Below are 23,235 nucleotides of genomic sequence, written 5' to 3' on the forward strand. Positions count from 1 at the left end.
ACGGCCCTCTCTCCAACGTCCCTACATCACTCCCCCCCGCATAGCTCGCAGCCGTCCCGGCTGCAACAATTTCAACAAATGAATCTTTACCCCTTGACTCCCCCCGTGTGTGCCCCATTTTTCCCATTTAACAGAACGAGAATTAAACAACAACACTAACAATGCCCCTAAAGGGAGAACAAACCGACGCGCCCCCCCCCCCCGAATAAATACGAAATCCGTAGAGGCAAGATATGTACATTTCCCGGAACCCTCAGCGCACGCACAACACGCACACAAGACGCACACACACACACAGCCATAATACAACAACGCGCCAAGAGCGCCACACGAACGCAGCGTCCAGCAACAATAGCACACGAAAGTGTACCAGAAAACGCAAAAAAAATAAAAAAAATTTTCTTCTTATTTTCGTTTCGTTTTCACTTCTTGTTCGCGTTCCAGTGTTTTTATAAGAGTCTGCGCATTTTAGCGCGCGTCCTTGCCGCAGGCCCGTCACAAGGGCCAACCTCAGATGGCGGACCATTCGGTGGCCGCTGTCCCATCCGAGGCGAGTCCGCAATTGGAGTGGCGGGACCCTCGGCATCCCCCGTGAGGGATGTGCGCGAGCCCGTCATTCCGGGAGAACCTGGGGGCGGGGCAACCGGCAAGACGTCAGGTGAGATCAACAGAGGCGGACCCTCCGGGTCGGTCGACCCCTCACATGCTTGGCCCTGCGCGTGTGGAGCAGAGTCCCGCACCGCAACGAAGGGTTTTAGTCTAGAGGGGTGAACGAACCACCGGCGCCTCCCCCACTTGATACGAACGCACTGCGGTCGCAAAACCTCGACCACCTCGACGGGGCCCCGCCATGGCCGTACCAGTTTCGAGGAGGTCGCAAGCGGTACCTGGGGACAGTGCAGCCATGCCCTGTCCCCTGGCTTCCACTGCAGCACGTGCGCGCGCGCAAGTCTGAGGCGCTCATTCGCCTTTTGGCGCATGCGGGAATTGAGCATGGCAGCATCCCGCGCCTCAGTTAGCTTTTGAAGGTTAAATTTAACGTGCTCGTCCAATTTAATTTTACCTAGAGGCGCGGGGATCTGCAGCTGTGCCCGAACAGGTGGGTCATGTTCGCGACCATACATGAGAAAGAAGGGTGAAAATCCCGTGGCAGCATGGGGGGCCAATCGATATGCTGCCAGGACCCCTTGAATTTGCAAGTCCCAATTGGTCTGTGACTCCGAAACCAGGTGCGACAACATAGACGTGATGGTACGATGCAGACGCTCGACCATCCCGTCAGTTTGTGGGTGATAGGGAGAGGTACGAATCTTCTTTGTACCTAGGAGATCACAGACTTGTTTGAGGAGGTTCCCGGAAAAATTTTTACCCTGGTCGGTCAGCAGCCGCTCCGGAGCACCTTTGTCCATGACGTAGCCTTGGACAAAGGCGTCCACGATGGCTGCTGCCGACTGATTTGCCAGGGGCCAGGCCATAGGCCAGCGTGTGAAGTATTCGACCCCTGTTAGCAAATATCTATTGCCCCTAGGGGTGGCGGGAAACGGCCCCAGGATATCCAACGCTACGAGTTCGTTCACCCTGGAGACTGTGATGGACTGCAACGGCGGGTTCGACTCCCGAGCTGGTGGTTTGCGTTGCGCACACCGGGGGCATGCTGCCAGGAGATCCGTGACATCCCGTGTCATGCCCGGCCAAAAAAAATCCAGCTGGAGCGAGGCGAGGGTCTTTTGGGTACCCAGGTGGAGGAGGCGCTCATGAGCAGCCCACACCACCTTACCCCGTAACCCCGCAGGAACTACCAGCCGGTGACGGTGGGATTTACCGTCCCAATGCATGAGCAAGCCCGCGTGTATTTCCCAATTGTCGGCATCACCCGTCCCACACCCCCTCTCCCTGGCGCGACGACGCAGCGCGAGGAGGGAGGCGTCCTCCATCTGGAGGCGTCCCCACTCAATCACAGGCAACCCAAGCAGGGAATCCCTTCCCTGTTTCCCGATCTCATCGGGGAGCGATGTGTCAACATCGGCGGCGGCCGCCAGGACTGGAACCGTCATGTCCCCAGCTGGCTTGCAACGCCCCGACCCCAGGAGGCATGCGCATTCGGAGGTGGTTGGCATGCGCGATAGAGCGTCCGCATTTGTGTGGCGAATGCCCTTACGATAGGTGGTGTCAAAATCGAAATCCTGGAGGACCTCCAGCCATCGGGACAATTGTCCCGATGGCTGTTGAACCTTCAGGGCGTACTGCAGTGCCGCATGATCCGTACGGACAGTGAAATGCTGACCGTACAGATATGGGCGGTACTGTTGGATGAAGAAAACAATTGCCAACAGTTCTCTACGGGTGACACAATATTTTTGCTCCGCTGGAGACAACACCCGACTGCCGTACGCAACCACCCGTTCCACGCCATCAACCACCTGGGAAAGCACGCCTCCGATACCTGTGTTGCTCGCGTCGGTGTCGAGCAAAAACGGCCTCGAAAAATCGGGGTAAGTCAAAGGAGGAGCCTTCACCAATGCATCCCGAAGGGAGCAGAAAGCTACTTCCTCATCCCGACCCCAGTGGAACCGAACCCCTTTTGATGTCAAAGCATGTAGGGGTTTGGCAATTGTAGCAAAATTAGCGACGAACCGTCGGTAATATGAAGCGAAGCCAATAAAACTCCTCACCTCCCCCACCGAGGTCGGAATTGGCCAGGAGCTGACACACTGCGTTTTGGCGGGATCGGTAGCAATACCTGAGCGCCCCACGATGTGCCCCAAATAACGCACTGACTCGCGAAACAAATAGCATTTTTGGGGCTTAAATTTCAAATTAGCAGCCCGCATCCTTTGGAAAACCGCCCGCAGCCTCTGGAGATGTTCGTCAAAGGTTCTTCCAAAAACAATTACGTCATCCAAATAAATCAGGCACGATTCCCATTGCAATCCAGCCAAAACCAATTCCATCAACCGCTGGAAGGTTGCCGGCGCTGAGTGTAAGCCCATCGGCAACCGGTTGAATTGGAACAGGCCGTGCGGTGTACGGAAAGCGGTTTTAGGCTTCGAATCATCGTCCAGAGGAAGCTGCCAGAATCCCGAAAGTAAATCTAGTGTGGAGAAGAATCGCGCTCCCGCCAAGGCGTCCAGCGATTCGTCCATCCGTGGGAGCGGGTATGCGTCGGCAACCGAAACCTTATTAAGGCGACGGAAATCTACGCAAAACCGCAACGAGCCATCCTGTTTCTTAACCAGGACAATCGGTGCTCCCCAAGGGCTGGTAGAGGGAGAGATAATGTCGGCGGCTAACATGTCATCGACAGCCGATTTGACATGGTCCTTTTCGGCGGGACTCAACCGAAAAGGATTTTGGCGAATAGGCGTGCTGTCACCCGTGTCAATATGGTGACGCAGCAGGTGAGTACAATCCAAATCGTATTTATTCCGACTGAAAACGTCGGAAAATTCCTTTAGCAGCGATCTAAGCCGTTGGCGCTCTAAATTGGACAGGTTCGTCGATCCCGCACAAAGCGCGTCGAGCCACCCTTCATCGCCGTCCGAATGCGGGTGCGTCCGAGCAGCAGTGTCAATGTGGTTCACGGCAGGTTCCTCGCAGGGCACCGGCGTCGCGTGAGCGAGCACAGTCCCTTGGGGAACCACTACTGTCTGCGACCCGACATTGAGGACCGCGATGAAGGGATCCTCGTCCCCCCTTACGATGGTCTGGGCCGGAATTAAATGAGGCCCATTAACCCCGGCCCTAGACGGCCCCAGCACAACACCCTGATCCCCAACACCCTTAGCGAAGGGCCTACGAAGTTTAAGAGGTACCAGCATTTGTGCCCCCGGCGGCACACGCACTGTTTTTACGACGAACGCCGGTACCGTCGCGAACGCCGTCCGAGTCGCTACAGGGGAAGGCAGGAACGCCATACGTCGCCCCGACGGAAGCTCAATGCATCCTTGGTCGATCAAAATACGAATTGGCATCCTGCCCAAGAAGTCCGTCCCCAGCAGGCACGGAACTGCCAGTGAGGAGGAGACAAAAATCGGCCCCGACAATTTGATGTCCCCGATAGAAATTTGCGCTCGAATCTGTCCCACGATGCCGAGAGAGCCCCCGTTAGCGGCATAGAAAGGGACATTAACCGGTAGCAAAGGACGGCTCTGCACCGGTAGAATATTGTAAATTAGTTCCGAAATAATTGTCGCCGATGCCCCTGTATCGACTATGATGCGTACCTCCACCCCATCAATGTAACCGACCACGGCCGACGATCCCGACGCCGCGGCCACCACGCGATGGGCCAACACGGACCACCGCTCGGGCTCGATTTGAGTCCCCGCAGTGATCCGCGCCGGTCCATCGCAGCGCCCCACCGGCCCCCCGTTCGTTACGGTGCGAGAGTGTGCGACAGGTGGGTGCGTTGGCCAAACATGTGAGGTGCCGCGACTCGCCGGATCATGGTGCTGGAGCTTGGGAGGAGGAAGAGGAGGGCCGGCGTCCTGTCGAGGCGTCGTCCCCCGCTGTCGAGGAGAACGGCACCCCGAGGCGACATGGCCCCGGATGCCGCAGTTGAAGCACCGCGGGAGCGCCTGATGGAGACGATGGACGGTCGAAACGCCTCGGCCCGTCCCGACCCGGCCGCGCCCCCGTCGTCTGTTGCCGTCGATGGTCGACGGCATAAAGTTCTTCTGACGGAAGGGTGGCTGCAGCCACCGCACGCCCAGCCGATGCCCTGTTTGCCTTTCGCCGCTGCTGCAGAAGGTTGGCGTGGAGGAGTCGCGCAGCCTGGAGGGAGGTCATTTCTGCATCCCCTTGTGCGATGACGACGATGTCGAGGTCGTCCGCCAAGAGGAGGATCTTCTCCGCGACCATTGCGTCCACGCCGTCGTCGTCCATGCGGGGAAAGGCTGTTTTTGCCAGCGCCAGAAGACTTGTCCGGAAAGCCAGAGGCGACTCTTTTTCACCCCGCCTGCGATCGTAGAACTGCTGACGGCATTCGGCTGAAGGTCCATAGACCCCGGCCAGCAGCTGTAGCGCCATTGGTAGTGTAGCCCGCTTCTCTTTTGGCGCCGACGTGAGTGCGGCGAGCGCGTCCCCATCGAGGAGCGCCGGCAGCGCGCAAAGGGCCTCCTCGTCGGACCACCGCGCCATCTCCTGATGGGCGAGGAAGCGTCGCCGGAAGCCGCCCCAGTCACCCTCCGCACCGATGAATTCCTTCAGCGGGGGCAGCCTTTGGTGAAGCGCAGCGGTCGATGTGGACTCCCGCAGGTTGCTTTCACCTCCCTTTGGCGGTGCCTCGGCAGCGACTGGCCGATGGCATCGCCTGTCGCGGCAGCGATGACGCATCCTTCGGCTGCGATGACGCTGCAGCCCCGGCGACGGCGATGTCGGAGCCGATGTCTAAGCTGGCCACGCCCCGAACAGCCGCGGCGTCCATGGCGGGAAATTCAAATTGTGAAGTCGCTGAAATGGCGGGAAAGTGCTCCGGCCGCCGGTTCTCCTCGCCCTGCGGTGGACCACCAGCCCCCAACCGCGTAATGCCTTCCAGTGTGGCGGCAGCGGCATAAAGTAGCTCCGCCAGCCGTTCGTGAGCCAGTCGTAGTGCATCTGGCTGCGGCCCCTCTCCATGCTGACGTCCCGGTGAGAAGGCGCCAGGCTCCGGCTGCACCCCATCTTGTTGCTCTGTCTCGGGCTCGGCGATCTCCGCGGCGTCCTCCTCTTGTGGTACCCTGGTCCGAGCTGTATGGCGCGTTTCCATTTTTACCACTTCTGACGCCAGATGAAGTACCCGTCGAGGACGCTTGACAACGGAGTTGAGGCACACGTATATTTATTTAACAAGTTGCCAGTACAGGACAGCCCTAGAGGGGGTAGCGGCCCCCTCACCCGTATAACTCAGGGAATACCCCTAGCTATCCATAGCCTATCCCCTGAGTCCTCCACTAAGAGCTAGGGGAGGCTGTCTGGCCCGACACTGGTAATCGGGCTCGGTACCCGGAGTCCCAGAGCACTGGCTCTGGTTCACGGGACCACGCCACTGGCTCGAGCCTGATCCCGTGGGGCCCTGATAAGGGCGGCGATCAGGGGGAGTCCAGGGCTCTAGCTACGACGTCTTCCGACTTCTTAGCTTAACTATAACATAACTGCCTAAGCCCATATAACGACCCCTTTTTATACCCAACCCTCCTTGAGGGGTGGGGCCCCGGGGGATCGTAACGCCGAACCAGCCCCCCCCCAGGGTGTCTGGCTCGGACGTCGCAGAGGGCATCTCCCTGTGCACACACGTAGCCCCGCCCACTGTGTTTCTTTCCCATAGGCTGCCATGCATAACGGCCCTCTCTCCAACGTCCCTACACAATTAACAAAATAAAAAAAACTGGTATCTGACACTAAAAACGAATTGCCTAAATTATCAACAGAAGGTGTATATCGGATTAATTGTTTATGTGACAGATGCTATATTGGACAGACGGGACGTAACATCAGCATAAGATTAAAAGAACACCAAAGAAACATTAAATTATCTCAAACACAACTGTCGGCAGTGACAGAGCATGCTTGTCAACAAGGACACTCAATTGATTTTGATAACGTTGAAGTTTTGTGTAAAATTAATTATTACTGGCCAAGACTAATTAGAGAATCCATTTAAATTGAAACAGAAATAACTTCAATCGCTCTGGCAGCTACAGGCTTAGTGTGGCCTGGAAGCGTATTATTATATAAATACAATTACAATTCCTTATAAGGGAAAAAAATACCAATGAATAACAATTGAATGATTACCAATCTATATAATTACAATACCCTCCCCCTCTTTGCCTCGAATCATTGCACCAGATCGAATTGAATTAAATGATGACGTCACCCTGATGCTGCTCTATTTACGACCGGAAGCAACAGGAGAGCTTCACCATTCTTGCCCGATGAAGCTGATTGTAATTATCAGCGAAACGTCGTATTCAAATAAAAAAAAATGCTGTTGATTCTATCTTCAGCACACCGGTGGGCTAAAAAAGTGAATTATTTTGTCCTTTGAAAAACGTGACACATTTTTTACTGTTTGGCCGTGTCGGGTGGTGGAGGGTTACGACACATTTATAAATAAGGCGATCTGACCCCAAAACCTATATTACGTTCTACTTAATTAAATATACTTTTAATACATGTTTTCTCCTACATCAGAGGGTAGTGCCACATTAAATACGCACTGCAATGACAATAGTTTAAATCGATTTGAAGCATGTTTTTTTGGGGGGGGGAGGGTGGGTAGAGCTTTGTGACGTCATATTTGAGGGGGGGGTCTGACTTTTTATGACGTCGTGTGACGAAGGGGGGGGGTCAAAATCGTCCAAAATCGCGTGACGTCATTTATGGACGGCCCCTGTATACAAACTGTGTACACACACACGGTGTGCGCGCGTGTGTACAGTTGGCACAGTAGGGGGCACAGGTGGTGCATCGACCAGTCATCTCAGTTGAACCATGGCACCTGAGTCTGCCCTGTGACCTCCTGCCGGCGGGAGTTCGACACTTCACGTGGCCTTAACGTGCACATAGCCTGGCACAAGCGCCATGGTGACTTCACCACCACGTATTGGCGAATGGCAGTCATTGTTTTTGTTATTGTGTTTGTGTATACAGTGTATGTGCAGTGTGTATGCTGTATATACATTGTGTGTACACAATACGTCTACACTGCGTATGTGTACAGTGTTTGGGTGGTCCGAATCAGTCGGGCGGCATTATCTTTTCATCAGCTCTGCAATGCTGTGTGGAAGCTACCTGGCCTGTCGCTCTGCATGAAGCTCCGGGTCTTCTCGGCAACAGTCATGCCCTCCAATCTGTAAGAATGTGAAACGTGCACCCCTCTAAATGGAACATCTGCGCTGGTTAGAAACACTGGCTGGCATGCCTACACTCAGATTGAGGGAAGCCAAGTGGTAGCGCATACTCGATTTATTGCAGAGGTTCAAGGTTCAAATCCGACAGGCACCCCTGGCTACTCCAGTAACATCAACCAAAATATGCACCGTCTGCTTAAAGAGTGGATGTAAAACATAATATTGTGTTATTCAAAACACATAGGTCTTTGTATGTTGGTGTCATTGTACAAATTTGGGAAATTCCAAAAATTATCCAGAAAATGCACAACTGAGATTACACATCAATTATCGCCCCTGACTGACAGACTCATGCCCACATGCAGGCTGGTGCTGGGACACCTTATGCCACACAGAGGCAGCTGCCACATAGGGGTGCTCTTCGAGTGTTTGTGATGAGATATGATACAAAACTCCGAATTGCTGAGGCAATTAAGCAAGTTTAACACGTAGGCTGTCGCGACCAACATCATCCATAAGATTTTTTTTGGGTCACGTAAATAGAAATTCGCTCTCTCTAGTCGTCTCGCCTAGCCTAAATCCCAACCCTGACCGTGTAACACCGATGGCGCTGACCGAGACAGTCAACAACTATCCGGCCGCACAATATCTAGCGAAGATGACAGCGACGACGACACGAGCACACTCACAGCACAGGCAGCGCTGAGCTCCCGCTATCAGCTGCTTTTATTGTACCCAGCGTGGCCTGGCTCCGCATTGGTCGCGCCTTTCTTCTCGAACCCTCTAGCAGGTTCCAGGGGTTTCCAGATAGGGTCTTCCATGACCCTTGCCCCAGTTCCTCCGCCCTGCCGACACACTCCGTGTATATGCTCACCGGCGTGTGTACTGTTTGTCCACCGCAGTTGCCGTTGCAACTGCAACCGGTGGACAGGCAGAGCAACCCCAACCCCGAGGAACACCACCAACACAAAAAAACTATTTACCCCAAAAAAAAACCTTGGTTGCAACACTTCCCGCGACCATACAGCACAACCGCAGCGTCTCCCGCGAACCATAACCACACAGCGCAACTGCGGCATGGGCAAGAACCCCATCAAGGAACGCATAACCGTGACGCCTCCCTTCCCCCATGAGAACCGATAACACAAGCCAAACAATATACACAACCCCCCCGAATCTCACCTTACAAGGGAGAGTCCGCCTTTACCAGAACATAGCTCACGTGAGCCGGTCCTCGACACTGGTCACCCCCGCCTTGGCAGGGTTTTGCATTCCTTGGGATTCCGAGGAATGGGAACAAAAAAACAATGGCCTAAGGGCATGGTCCGTCCCTGAAATCCTAAGTAGCATTTAATCGGATCCAGCCCCTGACACTTTGCACACGGCAGTCACGGAAAGCATCAGAGACTCGGATCCGGTGCAGCTTGGGAAAATGTTGCCGGCAGGTCAGAGTGCTACGGAGGCACTGCCGGCACCCTACTGACACCCCGGCATTCTATGGCGATGTGGCTCGGCTGACCACACCTGAAACACTTGGCCGTGGGACCCCAGGGCGGAGGGGGCTTCGCCGGTTGCCAACCCACCCGCGGGGGCCTTCTCCCGTACGTCCCCAGGCCGCACACCACAGCCACCATGTCCTCCTCCCGCCACGGCCAAGCCTCCACTTTGGGCCAATGCTGGCGGGCCTCGTGGCCCTGAATTTCCCAGGCCACCTTATAAACACAACCCTGATCATGTAACACCAATGGTGCTGACCGAGACAACCAACAACTATCCGGCCGTGCAATATCTTGCCAAGACGGTATTGACGAAGGCGGCGAAGATGACAGCCACGACGAGATGAGCCCACTCCCAAAACTGACAGCCCTGAGCTCCCACTCTCAGCTGCTTTTATGCTACCCAGTGTGGCTTGGCTCTGCCCTGGCCGCGCCTCCCTTCTCGAAACCACTAGCAGGTTCCAGGAGCTTCCAGATGGGGTCTTCCATGACCCTTGCCCCAGTTTTTCTGCCCTGCCGACTAACCCGTGTATATGCTCACTGGCGTGTGTATTATTTGTCCACCGCAGTTGCCGTTGCTGGACAACAATCGGCGTTATTACACTACACTAGTACAGCAGACCGGTGTGTTGGAGAACAAATCGCGTAGTGGCGGGTTTCACCAAACATTGAAATTAACGCGTTCTTATTATGGGCAATTAAGCTCCAGATGAATGCAAATATTATCACAATATAGTGAATGCTTGGGAGCTTATTGGCTCTTACTCCTGGTTAGAGATCTACCCAACCCATATGTCCACAAATACTGGCTGCTCTTACTCTGTAGGTTGAACCTAGGAATTGAGTGTGCAACTTCACGTTATTTTAATTAAAGGCATGTGACAAAGGTGAATCTATTGGAGCTTCATTGTCTCAAGCTTACACATCTACCGGGTCTCCATTTGACTTTGTATTGTTTAAGAAGTCCAGCCACACCTCCACTCCCACAAACTACTGGGAGGTGCCTCGCTCTGCCTCACAGTCAGAATTCTTCTCCTGCTACACGTTGCCTCCATCGGTGTGAAGGTCCGATTTTGTAGTTGAATCTTCATTTTCACATTTTACCGTCACTTCGTCGCTCTTCACTGCCGCATCTTCACATTTCACCTACGCCTCTTCAAATTTCACCTTGATACATTTTAAAGTGTCCAAGCTGGGATTTTCTTGTAGTTCTTATCATTAAGGATGGGCGCCTGGCAGCACTTTTGACTTTCACAAGCCTCTGCTCCTTGGGGATCTTCTGATGCCTGTGTAATGGGTTCATATTAAGCGCACACACTTCTTGGGATGCAACACTCATTTCTTAATGAACACAACAGTGACTCAACAGTTACTCTTACTTTACACATAGGGTGTGACCACCGACCTACCCCAGCTAAGACACACTTCTCTCTTAGCTACTCTAGCGTGACCCAGCCAGGTGGCTGCTGGCGGTCCGCTCACCGTAGGCCTTCTCTTCTTGGCATCTTCACGAGGCATCTTCATTCTCAGCACGGGCAGCCTCGAACCCCCTGAGGCTGCTTATATGGGCCTCGGCGTGCCCGGCCTCACCCCGGCCACGCCACCCTTCGAGCACCCTCTAAAAGCCCCCCTGCTGTCCACGTGCCCCCCGAGGTCCCCCTTGGCCCCCAGCCCCCCACTCGGATTCGGTCACGTGTCCAGCACTGGCCCTGATGTCATTCCCGCCTCCAGCCGGGATGACGTCATGTGTGTGTGTAGACCCACGTGATAGTAACGCAGTGACGTCACACGTGTGCGTCTGTACACAGCAGCGACACCACAATCATTACACCTGTGTTCTCTGGTGATTTTTAAGAGCAGGTGAACCTGAAAATTCCTTCCCACACACACTGCACATGAAGGGTTTCTCCGTGTGTTCTCTGGTGGATCTGAAAAACTGATGACTGTGCAAATGTCTTTTCACAGACAGTACTTTCTTTGGTGTTCTTTTAGTCTGTGACAAAGGTGCATTTGTTGGAGCTTCATTGTCTCAAGCTTACACATCTACCGGGTCTGCATTTGACTTTGTATTGTCTAAGAAGTCCACCCACACCTCCACTTCCACAAACTCCTGGGAGTTACCTCGCTCTGCCTCACAGGCAGAATTCTCCTCCTGCTTCACGTTGCCTACATCGATGTGAAGGTCCGATTTTGGAGTTGAATCTTCATCTTCACATTTTACCATCACTTCTTCACATTTCACCTCTTCAAAATCCACCTTGATACATTTCATTGCGTCCAAGCTGGAATTAAATTCAGGTTCTTTTTTCAGCAGGGATGAGCTCATTGCAGCACTTGGACTTGCACAAGCCGATTTCAGACTCCGCTCCTTGGGGATCTTCTGATGCCTGTGTGTTCTGTGGTGTCTTTGAAGATGTGATGACCGTGCAAATGCCTTCCCACACACAGTGCACTTAAAGTGTTTCTCTCCTGTGTGTGTTCTCTGGTGGTCGTGAAGAATTGATGACTCTGTAAATGCCTTCTCACACATAGTGCACTTGAAGGGTTTCTCCCCTGTGTGTGTTCTCTGGTGTCTTTGAAGATTTGATGACATTGCAAATGCCTTCTCACACATAGTGCACTTGAAGGGGTTCTCTGCTGTGTGCGTTCTCTGGTGGTCGTGAAGATTTGATAATGTTGCAAATGCGCTTCCACACACAGTACACATGAAGGGTTTCTCCCCTGTATGCGTTCTCTGGTGTGTTTTTAGATGTGATGACTCTGTAAATGCCTTCTCACACACAGTGCACTTGAAGGGTTTCTCTCCTGTGTGCGTTCTCTGGTGACTCTGAAGATTTGATGACTTTGCAAATGCCTTCTCACACATAGTGCACTTGAAGGGGTTCTCTCCTGTGTGCGTTCTCTGGTGTTTTTTAAGATGCGATGATCGTGCAAATGCCTTCTCACACACAGTGCACTTGAAGGGTTTCTCCCCTGTGTGTGTTCTCTGGTGGCTCTGAAGATTTGATGACGTTGCAAATGCCTTCTCACACATAGTGCACTTTAAGGGTTTCTCTCCTGCGTGCGTTCTCTGGTGACTCTGAAGATATGATGACGTTGCAAATGCCTTCTCACACATAGTGCACTTGAAGGGTTTATCTCCTGTTTGTGTTCTCTGGTGTTTTTTAAGATGTGATGACTCTGTAAATGCCTTCTCACATATAGTGCACTTGAAGGGTTTCTCTCCTGTGTGCGTTCTCTGGTGACTCTGAAGATTTGATGACTTTGCAAATGCCTTCTCACACATAGTGCACTTGAAGGGTTTCTCTCCTGTGTGCGTTCTCTGGTGGTTGTGAAGATCTGATGATCGTGCAAATGCCTTCTCACACACAGTGCACTTGAAGGGTTTCTCTCCTGTGTGCGTTCTCTGGTGACTCTGAAGATTTGATGACTTTGCAAATGCCTTCTCACACATAGTGCACTTGAAGGGGTTCTCTCCTGTGTGCGTTCTCTGGTGTTTTTTAAGATGCGATGATCGTGCAAATGCCTTCTCACACATAGTGCACTTGAAGGGTTTCTCGCCGGTGTGTATTCTTTGGTGACTCTGAAGAATTGATGACGTTGCAAATGCCTTCTCACACATAGTGCACTTGAAGGGTTTATCTCCTGTGTGCGTTCTCTGGTGACTCTGAAGAATTGATGACGTTGCAAATGCCTTCTCACACATAGTGCACTTGAAGGGTTTATCTCCTGTGTGTGTTCTCTGGTGTTTTTTAAGATGTGATGACTCTGTAAATGCCTTCTCACATATAGTGCACTTGAAGGGTTTCTCTCCTGTGTGCGTTCTCTGGTGACTCTGAAGATTTGATGACTTTGCAAATGCCTTATCACACATAGTGCACTTGAAGGGTTTCTCTCCTGTGTGCGTTCTCTGGTGGTTGTGAAGATCTGATGATCGTGCAAATGCCTTCTCACACACAGTGCACTTGAAGGGTTTCTCTCCTGTGTGCGTTCTCTGGTGACTCTGAAGATTTGATGACTTTGCAAATGCCTTCTCACACATAGTGCACTTGAATGGTTTCTCTCCAGTGTGTGTTCTCTGGTGTTTTTTAAGATGTGAAGACTCTGTAAATGCCTTCTCACACATAGTGCACTTGAAGGGTTTCTCTCCTGTGTGCGTTCTCTGGTGACTCTGAAGATTTGATGACTTTGCAAATGCCTTCTCACACATAGTGCACTTGAAGGGTTTCTCCCCTGTGTGCATTCTCTGGTGTGTTTTAAGATGTGATGACTCTGTAAATGCCTTCTCACACATAGTGCACTTGAAGGGTTTCTTTCCTGTGTGTGTTCTCTGGTGTGTTTTTAGATGTGATGACTCTGTAAATGCCTTCTCACACACAGTGCACTTGAAGGGTTTCTCCCCTGTGTGTGTTCTCTGGTGGCTCTGAAGATTTGATGACTGTGCAAATGCCTTCTCACACATAGTGCACTTGAAGGGTTTCTCTCCTGCGTGCGTTCTCTGGTGACTCTGAAGATATGATGACTTTGCAAATGCCTTCTCACACACAATGCACTTGAATGGTTTCTCTCCTGTGTGAGTTCTCTGGTGCTGTGTCAAACTTCCAGTACGATCCGTGCTGTTTGTATACTGGTCGCATTGTTTCCTTCTTGTACCGAGCTGCATCGAGTCCCTTTGCTCCATCAGACCAATTCTGCAGAGGAAGAGTCAGAGGAAGCGTCAGCTGCAGACAGAAAAACACATCCACACCATCTACGTCAGTATTAAGGCACAGATGAATGCATATATGCACAGTCACACATGACTTAAACATCTATACTTATTAATATTTTCATGATATAGTGAAAATAATTCCCCAATTCATCACGCGGGCTGTTAAGGCACACAATGAGAGGGCCAATGGTCATAAATATGACTGGACACCCTAGTGTCTTCAAAATGAATGTTTACCAAAAACTCCAAGCACACAATTTCGGTTGTCTAGCTACGACAGGAATATTTATTTAAGAAAAAGTAGCTAACATAGCAAAGGCTGTTGAAAAGAATATTATTTGTATTATGCAGAAATGTATAAATTAATGTTCATTTGCAACTTAGAGGTGTGAAGCCAGGCTCAGATGAGCTTGAATGCGAGGATGAACAGATCTAACTTCAGCTGCATATGTGCAGTGTTAATTTCCTGACTGTTTCCATTCTTATAAAATCTTGTTCTGTACCTGTTGAATTCCATGACGAAATGGGGCCTTGCATATGTTCTACAAAAAGATCACCTCAATGGGAAAATCTTGACTTAAAACTTGTGATAGTGGGAATTCATATTCTTTGGTTATTTCGGTAAAGTCACGTAGATAGAAAATAATAATACGAATAAAGTGAATAGAAGAAAAAAACGACTAATGTAGACTGTAGCCTGGTTCTTAACCTCGGTGAGCGTACTGACAGTCTATAATGTAGACTGTAGCCTGGTTTTTAACCTCGGTGAGTGAATTGGCAGTCTATAATGTAGACTATTGCCTGTTTTTTTTACGAGACCTTTGCAATGGACAAGACCTTTGCAATGGACTAGACCTTGGCAATGGACACTCACAGCTTTGTATGTAAAAAAGTCCAGGCAGCTTCCACATATTCTTTGGTTTTTTCGGTAAAGTCACGTATAAAAATAAAATAATAAATTAAATAATAGCATACGACGTTTCGATTGCAACACAAGCAATCATCATCAGGTATAATGAAATAGCGACATAGAATATAACCAGAAAACTATAGACAGACATATAAGCAGACAGATATCAACAAGATACATAGAGAGAGCAACCCAGGTACAGAGAGAGGTGATCGTCTCTCTGTACCTGGGTTGCTCTCTCTATGTATCTTGTTGATATCTGTCTGCTTATATGTCTGTCTATAGTTTTCTGGTTATATTCTATGTCGCTATTTCATTATACCTGATGATGATTGCTTGTGTTGCAATCGAAACGTCGTATGCTATTATTTAATTTATTATTTTATTTTTATACGTGACTTTACCGAAAAAACCAAAGAATAATTCCTGCAGTCACGAAAGCTCCAAAATTAAGAGCTTCCACATAGTGTTACAGAGCCTAATGAAAGAATGCTGCTAGACTAATTTGAAGTGAGACTTTGGATGTCAAACCAGAGCTGGTCGTGAACACATTAACGAGGTATAGAAGCTCCTCAACCATGTGTAGAACGACCTGATTATTCATGGAGAGCTGAGCAGGTGCAGTGCTGTATGACATTAAATTCCCAGGGAGGTGTTCTTTGGGTCTTTCGGTAAAGTCACGTCACTTAACCGAAAGACCCAAAGAATATGAATTCCTGCAGTTACGAAAGCTTTAAGTCAAGATTTTCCCAAGGAGGTGATCTTTTTGTAGAACATATGCAAGGCCCCATTTCGTCATGGAATTCTCCAAGTACAGAACACGATTCTCCAATTTAATATCATTGAGTAGCCATGACCAGATCATCAACATGCGTAACATGGTTGACCAGCAGGGGACAATCCCTTGAGTATAACCAGGCATCGATTAGCGTATCATTGTTACTGTATGAGATGAAATTTTTCATAGGGCCATTGTGAGCTTCTCAAAACACATTATTTGAAAATGCTACGTAATGTAATGCATGGGGCCAGAGAGAATTTCAGCCACAAGCCAAATTGAACAGGAAAGGGCCCTGACTCCTGGTCATGCAGCTTTAGATGGGTCTGCCTAAAATCATAAAAATACTCAACGAATGTGAACAGAGGCAGAGACATCGAAAACAAAAAAACAATCCCAAACCCCAAGCGCCTCTTTATAGTACTATAGGTCGTAATTACACCAAAAAAGCAGAGATCTAGTTCCTGCTGAAAATCCGTACTCCTGTGCTATAGCTGATGGACAGAAAATACAGCAGCCCCTTGAATAGCGCGGAGGTTACATTCTTGGAAAGTGCCGTGCGAAAGCTAAAATGCCGATATTTAACATTTAAGCCTTACCTAAATAATGGGGTTAGGTAAACGGCATATAAAATATACATCACAATTGAAATAAGTACTGTACTGTATTCCCAATAAATGAAATTAATGAAATAAATGTGGAGAAACCGTATACAAAAAATTCCAAGATGAGTATAAATGTATATAAATAAAGCAGACTTACTGTGTTTTTTTGAGAACCAAATTGCGCCAACACAATGAAACATACACACATCAAAAATTCCATGCGTACTCAAGGGAAAGTTATTATGTTTTTCACACAATTTTTTGCTTACCTGTTCACCTTCAACACCTGTAACACCTGCACACTCCAACACCCCGCTGCTGCTATATTTTTCTCATTTACCACATTATCCTTACATATAATCAGGCCTGCATTTTTGCCACAAAATTCATTCACTTCCGGCTCCTTACTGTCCTCTCTGCACACGCACAGCTCACCTCTAATATACTGCAATATTTCATCACGGGACCTTTGCCAGTACCAAAATATGATAATAGGTTTCCCCCGTGTGGTCAGAATGCAAACAAAAACACTCTGATAGAAAATGCATGGTCTGCTGCTGAGGCAGACTGTTGTAAAAGGTTTGAAATGGGTGTAGCCCAAGGGTCATAAAGAAGTGGCCGGGGCTAGTGATGTTAATGCATGTTAATGTGAAATCGAAGAGTGGTGCAATCCAAAGCGGCTTCCCTACAAGACAGAGAAGGGTCGAGGCTCTACCTGGGTAAACAACTACAACATTATGGGAACCTCATTTGGCAGTAAAAATATGATAATTTGTTTTTTACCCTTCTATCTGGCAACAAAACTGACACCTTTTAACAAGGAGTCATGTTTGCATAGACCGCAATACCTGCAGTCATAATACAAACAAAAGACATAACTCTGATAATGTGCACTGTCCTTGAAGTTGATTGGTCCACACCTGAGACGGCTTTCCTTAGAGCCTAGTCTCACATGGGTTGGACCAGATGATGCCAAAAGTGCGCCAGATGACTGCGGGTGACTGGCTGCGGGAACTGGTGGCAGGAATAATGGGGGCCACGTCGCTCGTGGAAGGGCAGGTGAACAGGCGGCAAACCCGGATTCTGCTGGACACGGGGGGCGGTAACGTCACTCGTGAGTGCAACACATTGCAGCGTGGTCGGGGTTGACGTGAGCTGCCTACAGGCCCCGGATCGTGCGCTGCAAACTGAAAGTGGAAGTGGGATGGGACTGCTGGGGAGGGTCACCCTTAAGGGTCGCCTCGGACACCAGGTGTGTAACCAGGAGTTATACGTGTCGAGCGTGTTATGCCACGAGCGTATTGCAGGTACCGACCTCCTGGAAAAGTTGGGGCTTAGCGTGCAGCCCCGCCGGCGATGCGCCACCATGGAGGGCAGCGGGGAGCGGATTCCTTTCTTGGGACAAGAGCCGGGTTGCTCTCGCTTCGAGCCCGTGGCCGCTATCCTGGCGTCGGCCGTCACCGTCGGCATTGGTGTTCCACTGGGTTTTCCGTTTTTCTCCCAAACCTAAACTCAAAATATAGTTGGTGGTGGTCAAACAGTCCAATGCAGGACCCTCCTGAAACATAATCTTTAACTGCTAAGTAAGAAATTAAGGCAACTCCTATGACTAATTGGGAATGGGACGCATGGTGTTGGACCAGATGACGCCAAAAGGCGCACAACTCAAAGACAATGCACCATCAGAGAGAGAGACTAGGCTCTAAGGAAAGCTGTTTCGGGTGTAGACTAATCAACTTCAAGGACAGTGCATACATTATCAGAGTTATGTTTTTTGTTTGCATTATGACTGCAGGTATTGTGATCTATGCAAACATGACTCCTCGTAAAAAAGGAGTCAGTTTTGTTGCCAGATAAAAGGGTAAAAAAAACTATTATCATAAAAATAGTTGTTCATCGGTCTAAAGGGTGCATCAGCAAAACCAACCCGGCAGAACGCTCCCGAATTAGAGTGCTGAGACTCATTGTGGCTATGTACTCGAGTGTGCACCATGGTGGCTGGGAGATGTTAACTGCCTCTCCTGGTTTACAAGAGGTGGTGGGTTCGATCGCGACCCCTCCTGTATATTTGGAGTTTGCGTGTCTCTCTCTCTCCCCGTGGTCGCGTGGATTTTCCTCCGGATCCTCAGGGTTTTCCCCTCCACATTTAGAGTCAACATCACCACGCGTTTAGAGTATTTGACCGACAGACATTTCCACACGTTGATAAGCCACTTTGTTGTGGGAAGGTCGCGTCTGAAAACAAGAGCGGTATAGCAGTTGAAGTGGGCTTGGCCTTGGTAAGATATAAAAACAAAACTGTAGAAATATTTAAAAGAAACAAAGTTTCAAAGTAGTGAGCCAGGTGAAGACAAATTAAACTTGAGCAGAGAATTAAAGCAAATGCAATCAGGCGAGGGCAGGAGGCAAGGCCCCGCATGGCTAGGCCCCGCGTTGTAATGTTCCAACCTGGACATGGATTCCATACTCGCTGCTACTCAATAGATATCCCGACAAGAGAGAGACGGAGCGAGGCTCTACCTGGGTAAACAACAACCACCACAACAACAACCACCACAACAACAACCACCACGATGTGAACTTCTCACCTCAGATCTCATTGAGCGCGCGCGCAGTGCAGCAGCTTCCGGATATATCGTGACGTCACGCGGCAGCAGGTGACATGACGTCACTAGCGGGGTTCATTACACAATCCCCTCCCCCAACGAGCAGCTGTTATTGAATAAATTATGTTAATAAGTCGGGTCCGTGTGGGGAGTTTGGGCTTGGCTGCTGAACCTGTTGCAATGAACTAGCGACGGTTTTCATGAATAAATTATGTTACAAACCTGCCAGTGACTGGGCGGAGCTTTTCCCAAAAAAGGATTTTTACTGGAACGGAAATCGAGTGACCAACTAAACGTGACGTCACGCTCAAAAGCGCGGTCGAGGGGGGGTTGGGGGGTTGAATACCTTGGTGACATGACGTCACTAGCGGGGTGCAGCTCTCCCTCGCGTCTCACGCCGAGTTAATAGGTGGTGACGTCAGAGCGAGATCATGGTTAGAGTTTAAGTTTATTTAGATTACATTTATATTGCTCCCTCTCTTGAACAGAGACTCCTTGGGTGTGTGAGTTCAACAACAACGTGAACATTATTGTGTGTGTACAAACTGTGTGTGTGTACACTGTGTGTACAAACTGTGTGTGTGTACACTGTGTGTACAAACTGTGTGTGTGTACACTGTGTGTACAAACTGTGTGTGTGTACAAACTGTGTGTACAAACTGTGTGTGTGTACAAACTGTGTGTGTGTGTGTACACTGTGTATACAATGTGTGTACACACTGTGTGTGTACACACACTGTGTGTGTACACTGTGTGTACAAACTGTGTGTACACTGTGTGTGTACAAACTGTGTGTACACTGTGTGTGTACAAACTGTGTGTGTGCGTGTACACTGTGTTGGCACAGTCGGGGGTACAGGTGGTGCATTGGCCAGTCAACGGAGTCAGTCGAACCATGGCATCTGGGTCTATCCCGTGCACATGGCCTGGCACAAACGCCATGGTGACGTCACCGCCACTTAGTGGCGAATGGCGGTTGTTGTTCTTGTAACTGTGGACAGTGCTGTGGGGGGAGGGCCAATTCCGATTAGACTTTCCCCTCGTGGCATTCGTAGCTACCACATCAGCTAAATGGGGGCTCTGGATGGGTGTGAGGGGCTGGTAACCCCTCCATCTTCAATAAATTACAACTAAACCACGTCTAAGATTGCACTTGAAGGGTTTCTCTCCTGTGTGTGCAGATGAAACTGAAAATGCTTTGCCCCACTGCACTTGAAGGGCAATTTTTTCGGTGTGTTCTCTGGTGGCTCTGAATAACTGATAAACATGCTAATTTCTTCTCACACAGTGCACTTGAAGGGGTTCTCTCCTGTGTGAGTTCCCTGGTGCTGTGTCAAATTTCCAGTACGATCCGTGCTGTTTCCTTGTACCGAGCTGTGCTGAGTGCCTTTCCTCCATCAGACCAATTCTGCAGAGGAAGCGCAATATACACAGTCACACATGACTTGCACGTCTATACTTTTTTCATGATGTGGTAAAAAAGATTCCCCAATTCATCACAGGGGCTGTTAAGGCACACAATGAGAGGGCTAATGGTCATACATATGCCTAGAAACCCTAGTATCTTCAAAATGAATGTCAACCCAAAACTCCAAGCACACAATTTTAGCTGTCTGGCTACAAAAAGAATATTTATAAAAATTCAGCAAACATAGCAAAGGATGTTGAACATAATACTATTTGTATTAATGTTAAATCGCAACTTAGAGGTGTGAAGCCAGGCTCAGAATTGTTTGAGTGCTTTGATGAACAGATCTAAGTTCAGCTGGAAATGTGCTGTGTTAATTTCTTGACTTTATCCATTCTTAGAAAAAGTTCCAGAAGAAAACAGAAATGAACAATGTTTTGATTTAACCTGCGTGTTCAATGGAGTTAATATATTTTACAGCAGATACAAACTTGACACTGTCACACACTGGCATGGTAAACATGTGATGGTGTGTCCAGAACCATGCCTGGCCGCCTTCATCTGCTCAGTGTTAATGTTTCCTCACTTCACCATGTAATTAATTGAGGATCATTGAACATAGAAGTCCATAATAAGTTCAGCTTTCACTTATCAATGATGTTTGCTGTCGACGATTATCAAACTCTAATTGTTGAATTCATAATACAGTGATATAACTGCGCCACCGCTCCTCACATAAATAAAGTATTACATACACATACATTGCATGTGGATCATTAACATGTGCTATAAAAAACAGCCACCATTCCAATCAGATGCTTACCCTGGTTTCTCACCGTTCGTGGCTCCGCCCCCTACCTGCCTGCTAACCCGTCTGTGTTGTGTGCGTCTAAACTGCTATCTCCGCCTCGCTGTGCGCTCCGTTGCGCCGCTAGCTGAGTAGTTAACCTCGCGTCCAATAAACCCTCAGAGCCAGGATGAACATCTGACTCCAAACGTCATTTATTGAATTTAACGAGGTAAAACTGGTAAGAAAACAGCACAGATACAACATCTGTTAATACACGGAAACACCAACACAATGAATGAACACCACATCATCATACCATTGTCTTAGATAACATGTTTCTCAACAATAGATCCTGGATGGACCAGGCCCCTACATTACCACTGAATAACTATACAAGAGCATAAGCTGCTTTGTTACATAAAGGCACATCTTGTATTCATCACACTGCACCCCAAATGTACAGTATTACACATAACACTAAATTGTGGATGAGATATTTCGTCATCCTTGCTCTTAGGATCGCAATAAAGTTACTTGGGTACAAGTTTGACTCGATTTATTAAATTACAAGTAACATTCACAGTAAGGAAAGTAGCAGGCTTCGTTGTTAACTAGCACTCGTATTTATCATAACAATTTAACAACATTATAAAGGCATTTACATCATTATAACGGTCATTATAACAGCATTGCCAATATTATTAGAACATAAACGAACTTACAGACAATGCTTCTTAAAGTCCCACAATGGACAATTGCGGCTGGCTTCACTGGGACGCGATGTGTGCCGCCATCTTGAAATATGTGTGTAATGGCCGACGCCCGCGTGGTTGAGCGGCAATCTTAAATCGCAACTTCCTGGTCACGTGACCAAAATTAGCATCAAAAACAGGAAATTCCTGTGTACACCCCCCCCCCCCCCCCCCCAATTTGCCGTGAGGCAAAACCCCTGCCATGAGGCAGAACAGTCTATAATCTGTTGCCTGCTTCTTTACCTCACTCAGTGTACTGCCAGCCTTTCATGTCGACTGTATCCTGCTTTTTCAGCTGCTGACCATATTGCCAGCTTTTTATGTCTACTGGAGCAATGCTTATGTCATTGAGTCAGCATACTGGCAGTCTGTAATCTAGACTGTAGCCTACTTCTCAACTTACCTGTACGTACTGCTCTGCTGCTCTTTAATGTAAAATTATTTCGTCTTATTTCTTCACTGCATTTCTATTGTTTCGATTGCGCACGTCACGCTATTTACTGATATGTAGTACTGCGATGCCGATTAATATGTTATACTGCTAAATACGTTGGATTTTCTTAGCTACAGCCCATTGCATTTCGTCTATCGTTTTGTGACATTCGTGGGAACATCACCCATTTAAATTTTGCCGTACCGCACCTTTACTTTCCACCAAAGCGGGGAGCACGCAGGGAGGTTCAATGTCCCAAATATTATTGACCTTGCTTTCTTACGGTGGGTGAGGAACATTGTGAGAGAGACATTGTTCTTCCATACCAAGAAAACACCATCGCCCAATTTCTTGACACTAACGGAGCATAGGATGCCCTACAATAACACATTTTTCTGTCGCAAGGCCAAGATGGGTACCACGTCAAGATTCCTCCAATTACAAAGCTGCAGGACAAAGACATCCTCACGAAACTGTCTCCTCTAAAAAAACGTATATTCCTTCGTGATCATGGACAGAGGAGGACACCACATTATGGTGCGCCAACCTCTTTCACCAGTATGTTGTCGATGAGTATGCCACATTCTACTAAATCAAAACCGCCTGCGTGTGAACAGTATGTTCATCTCTGGGACTCCATCAATGCCGAAGGAGATACAAACTGTCACAATGTGGGCTGATTAGTTATTTTGCCTTCATCCTTTGCAGCTCCACCAAGATACATGCATGAGAAGACTCGGGATACCATGACGTACATCAGCCAATATGCCACTCCCCATCTCTTCATCATCTTCACTTGCAATCCCAAATGAAAGGAGATCCAGGTTTACCTTAATCCAATCCAAAAGCCACCAGACAGACATGACATCTTAGCGAGGGTCTAAAATTCAAAGTTCATGACCTCATGATGCTTA

The 23,235-nt window shown here is 48.9% G+C and overlaps 1 protein-coding gene across 7 annotated transcripts; it reads right to left on the reverse strand.

The window, feature by feature from the left end:
- Window positions 1-5,392: 5,392 nt before the first annotated feature.
- LOC133361537 (oocyte zinc finger protein XlCOF6-like) lies at window positions 5,393-18,956 on the reverse strand. Of its 7 annotated transcripts, XR_009757380.1 has the most exons (6): window positions 18,921-18,950; window positions 17,648-17,838; window positions 11,450-14,019; window positions 9,015-9,106; window positions 7,774-7,832; window positions 5,393-5,788 (listed from the first exon to the last, which is right to left on the reverse strand). XR_009757380.1 is itself a non-coding variant. In XM_061580464.1 (4 exons), exons 1-4 carry the CDS (start codon window positions 18,930-18,932, stop codon window positions 9,051-9,053), a joined length of 2,829 nt encoding a protein of 942 aa, XP_061436448.1. In that variant the 5' UTR covers window positions 18,933-18,950; the 3' UTR covers window positions 5,812-9,050. The 7 variants fall into 7 exon arrangements, 4 of the variants coding, with proteins under 4 accessions (XP_061436448.1, XP_061436449.1, XP_061436447.1 ...); XR_009757378.1 differs by having other exon boundaries at window positions 7,774-14,019; XR_009757379.1 differs by lacking the exon at window positions 5,393-5,788 and having other exon boundaries at window positions 5,812-7,832; window positions 9,015-14,019.
- Window positions 18,957-23,235: the final 4,279 nt, after the last annotated feature.

Source organism: Lethenteron reissneri, unplaced genomic scaffold (genome assembly GCF_015708825.2).
Source record: "Lethenteron reissneri isolate LAM-NWPU_2019-01 unplaced genomic scaffold, ASM1570882v1 scaffold_113, whole genome shotgun sequence".
Taxonomy (NCBI): domain Eukaryota; kingdom Metazoa; phylum Chordata; class Hyperoartia; order Petromyzontiformes; family Petromyzontidae; genus Lethenteron; species Lethenteron reissneri.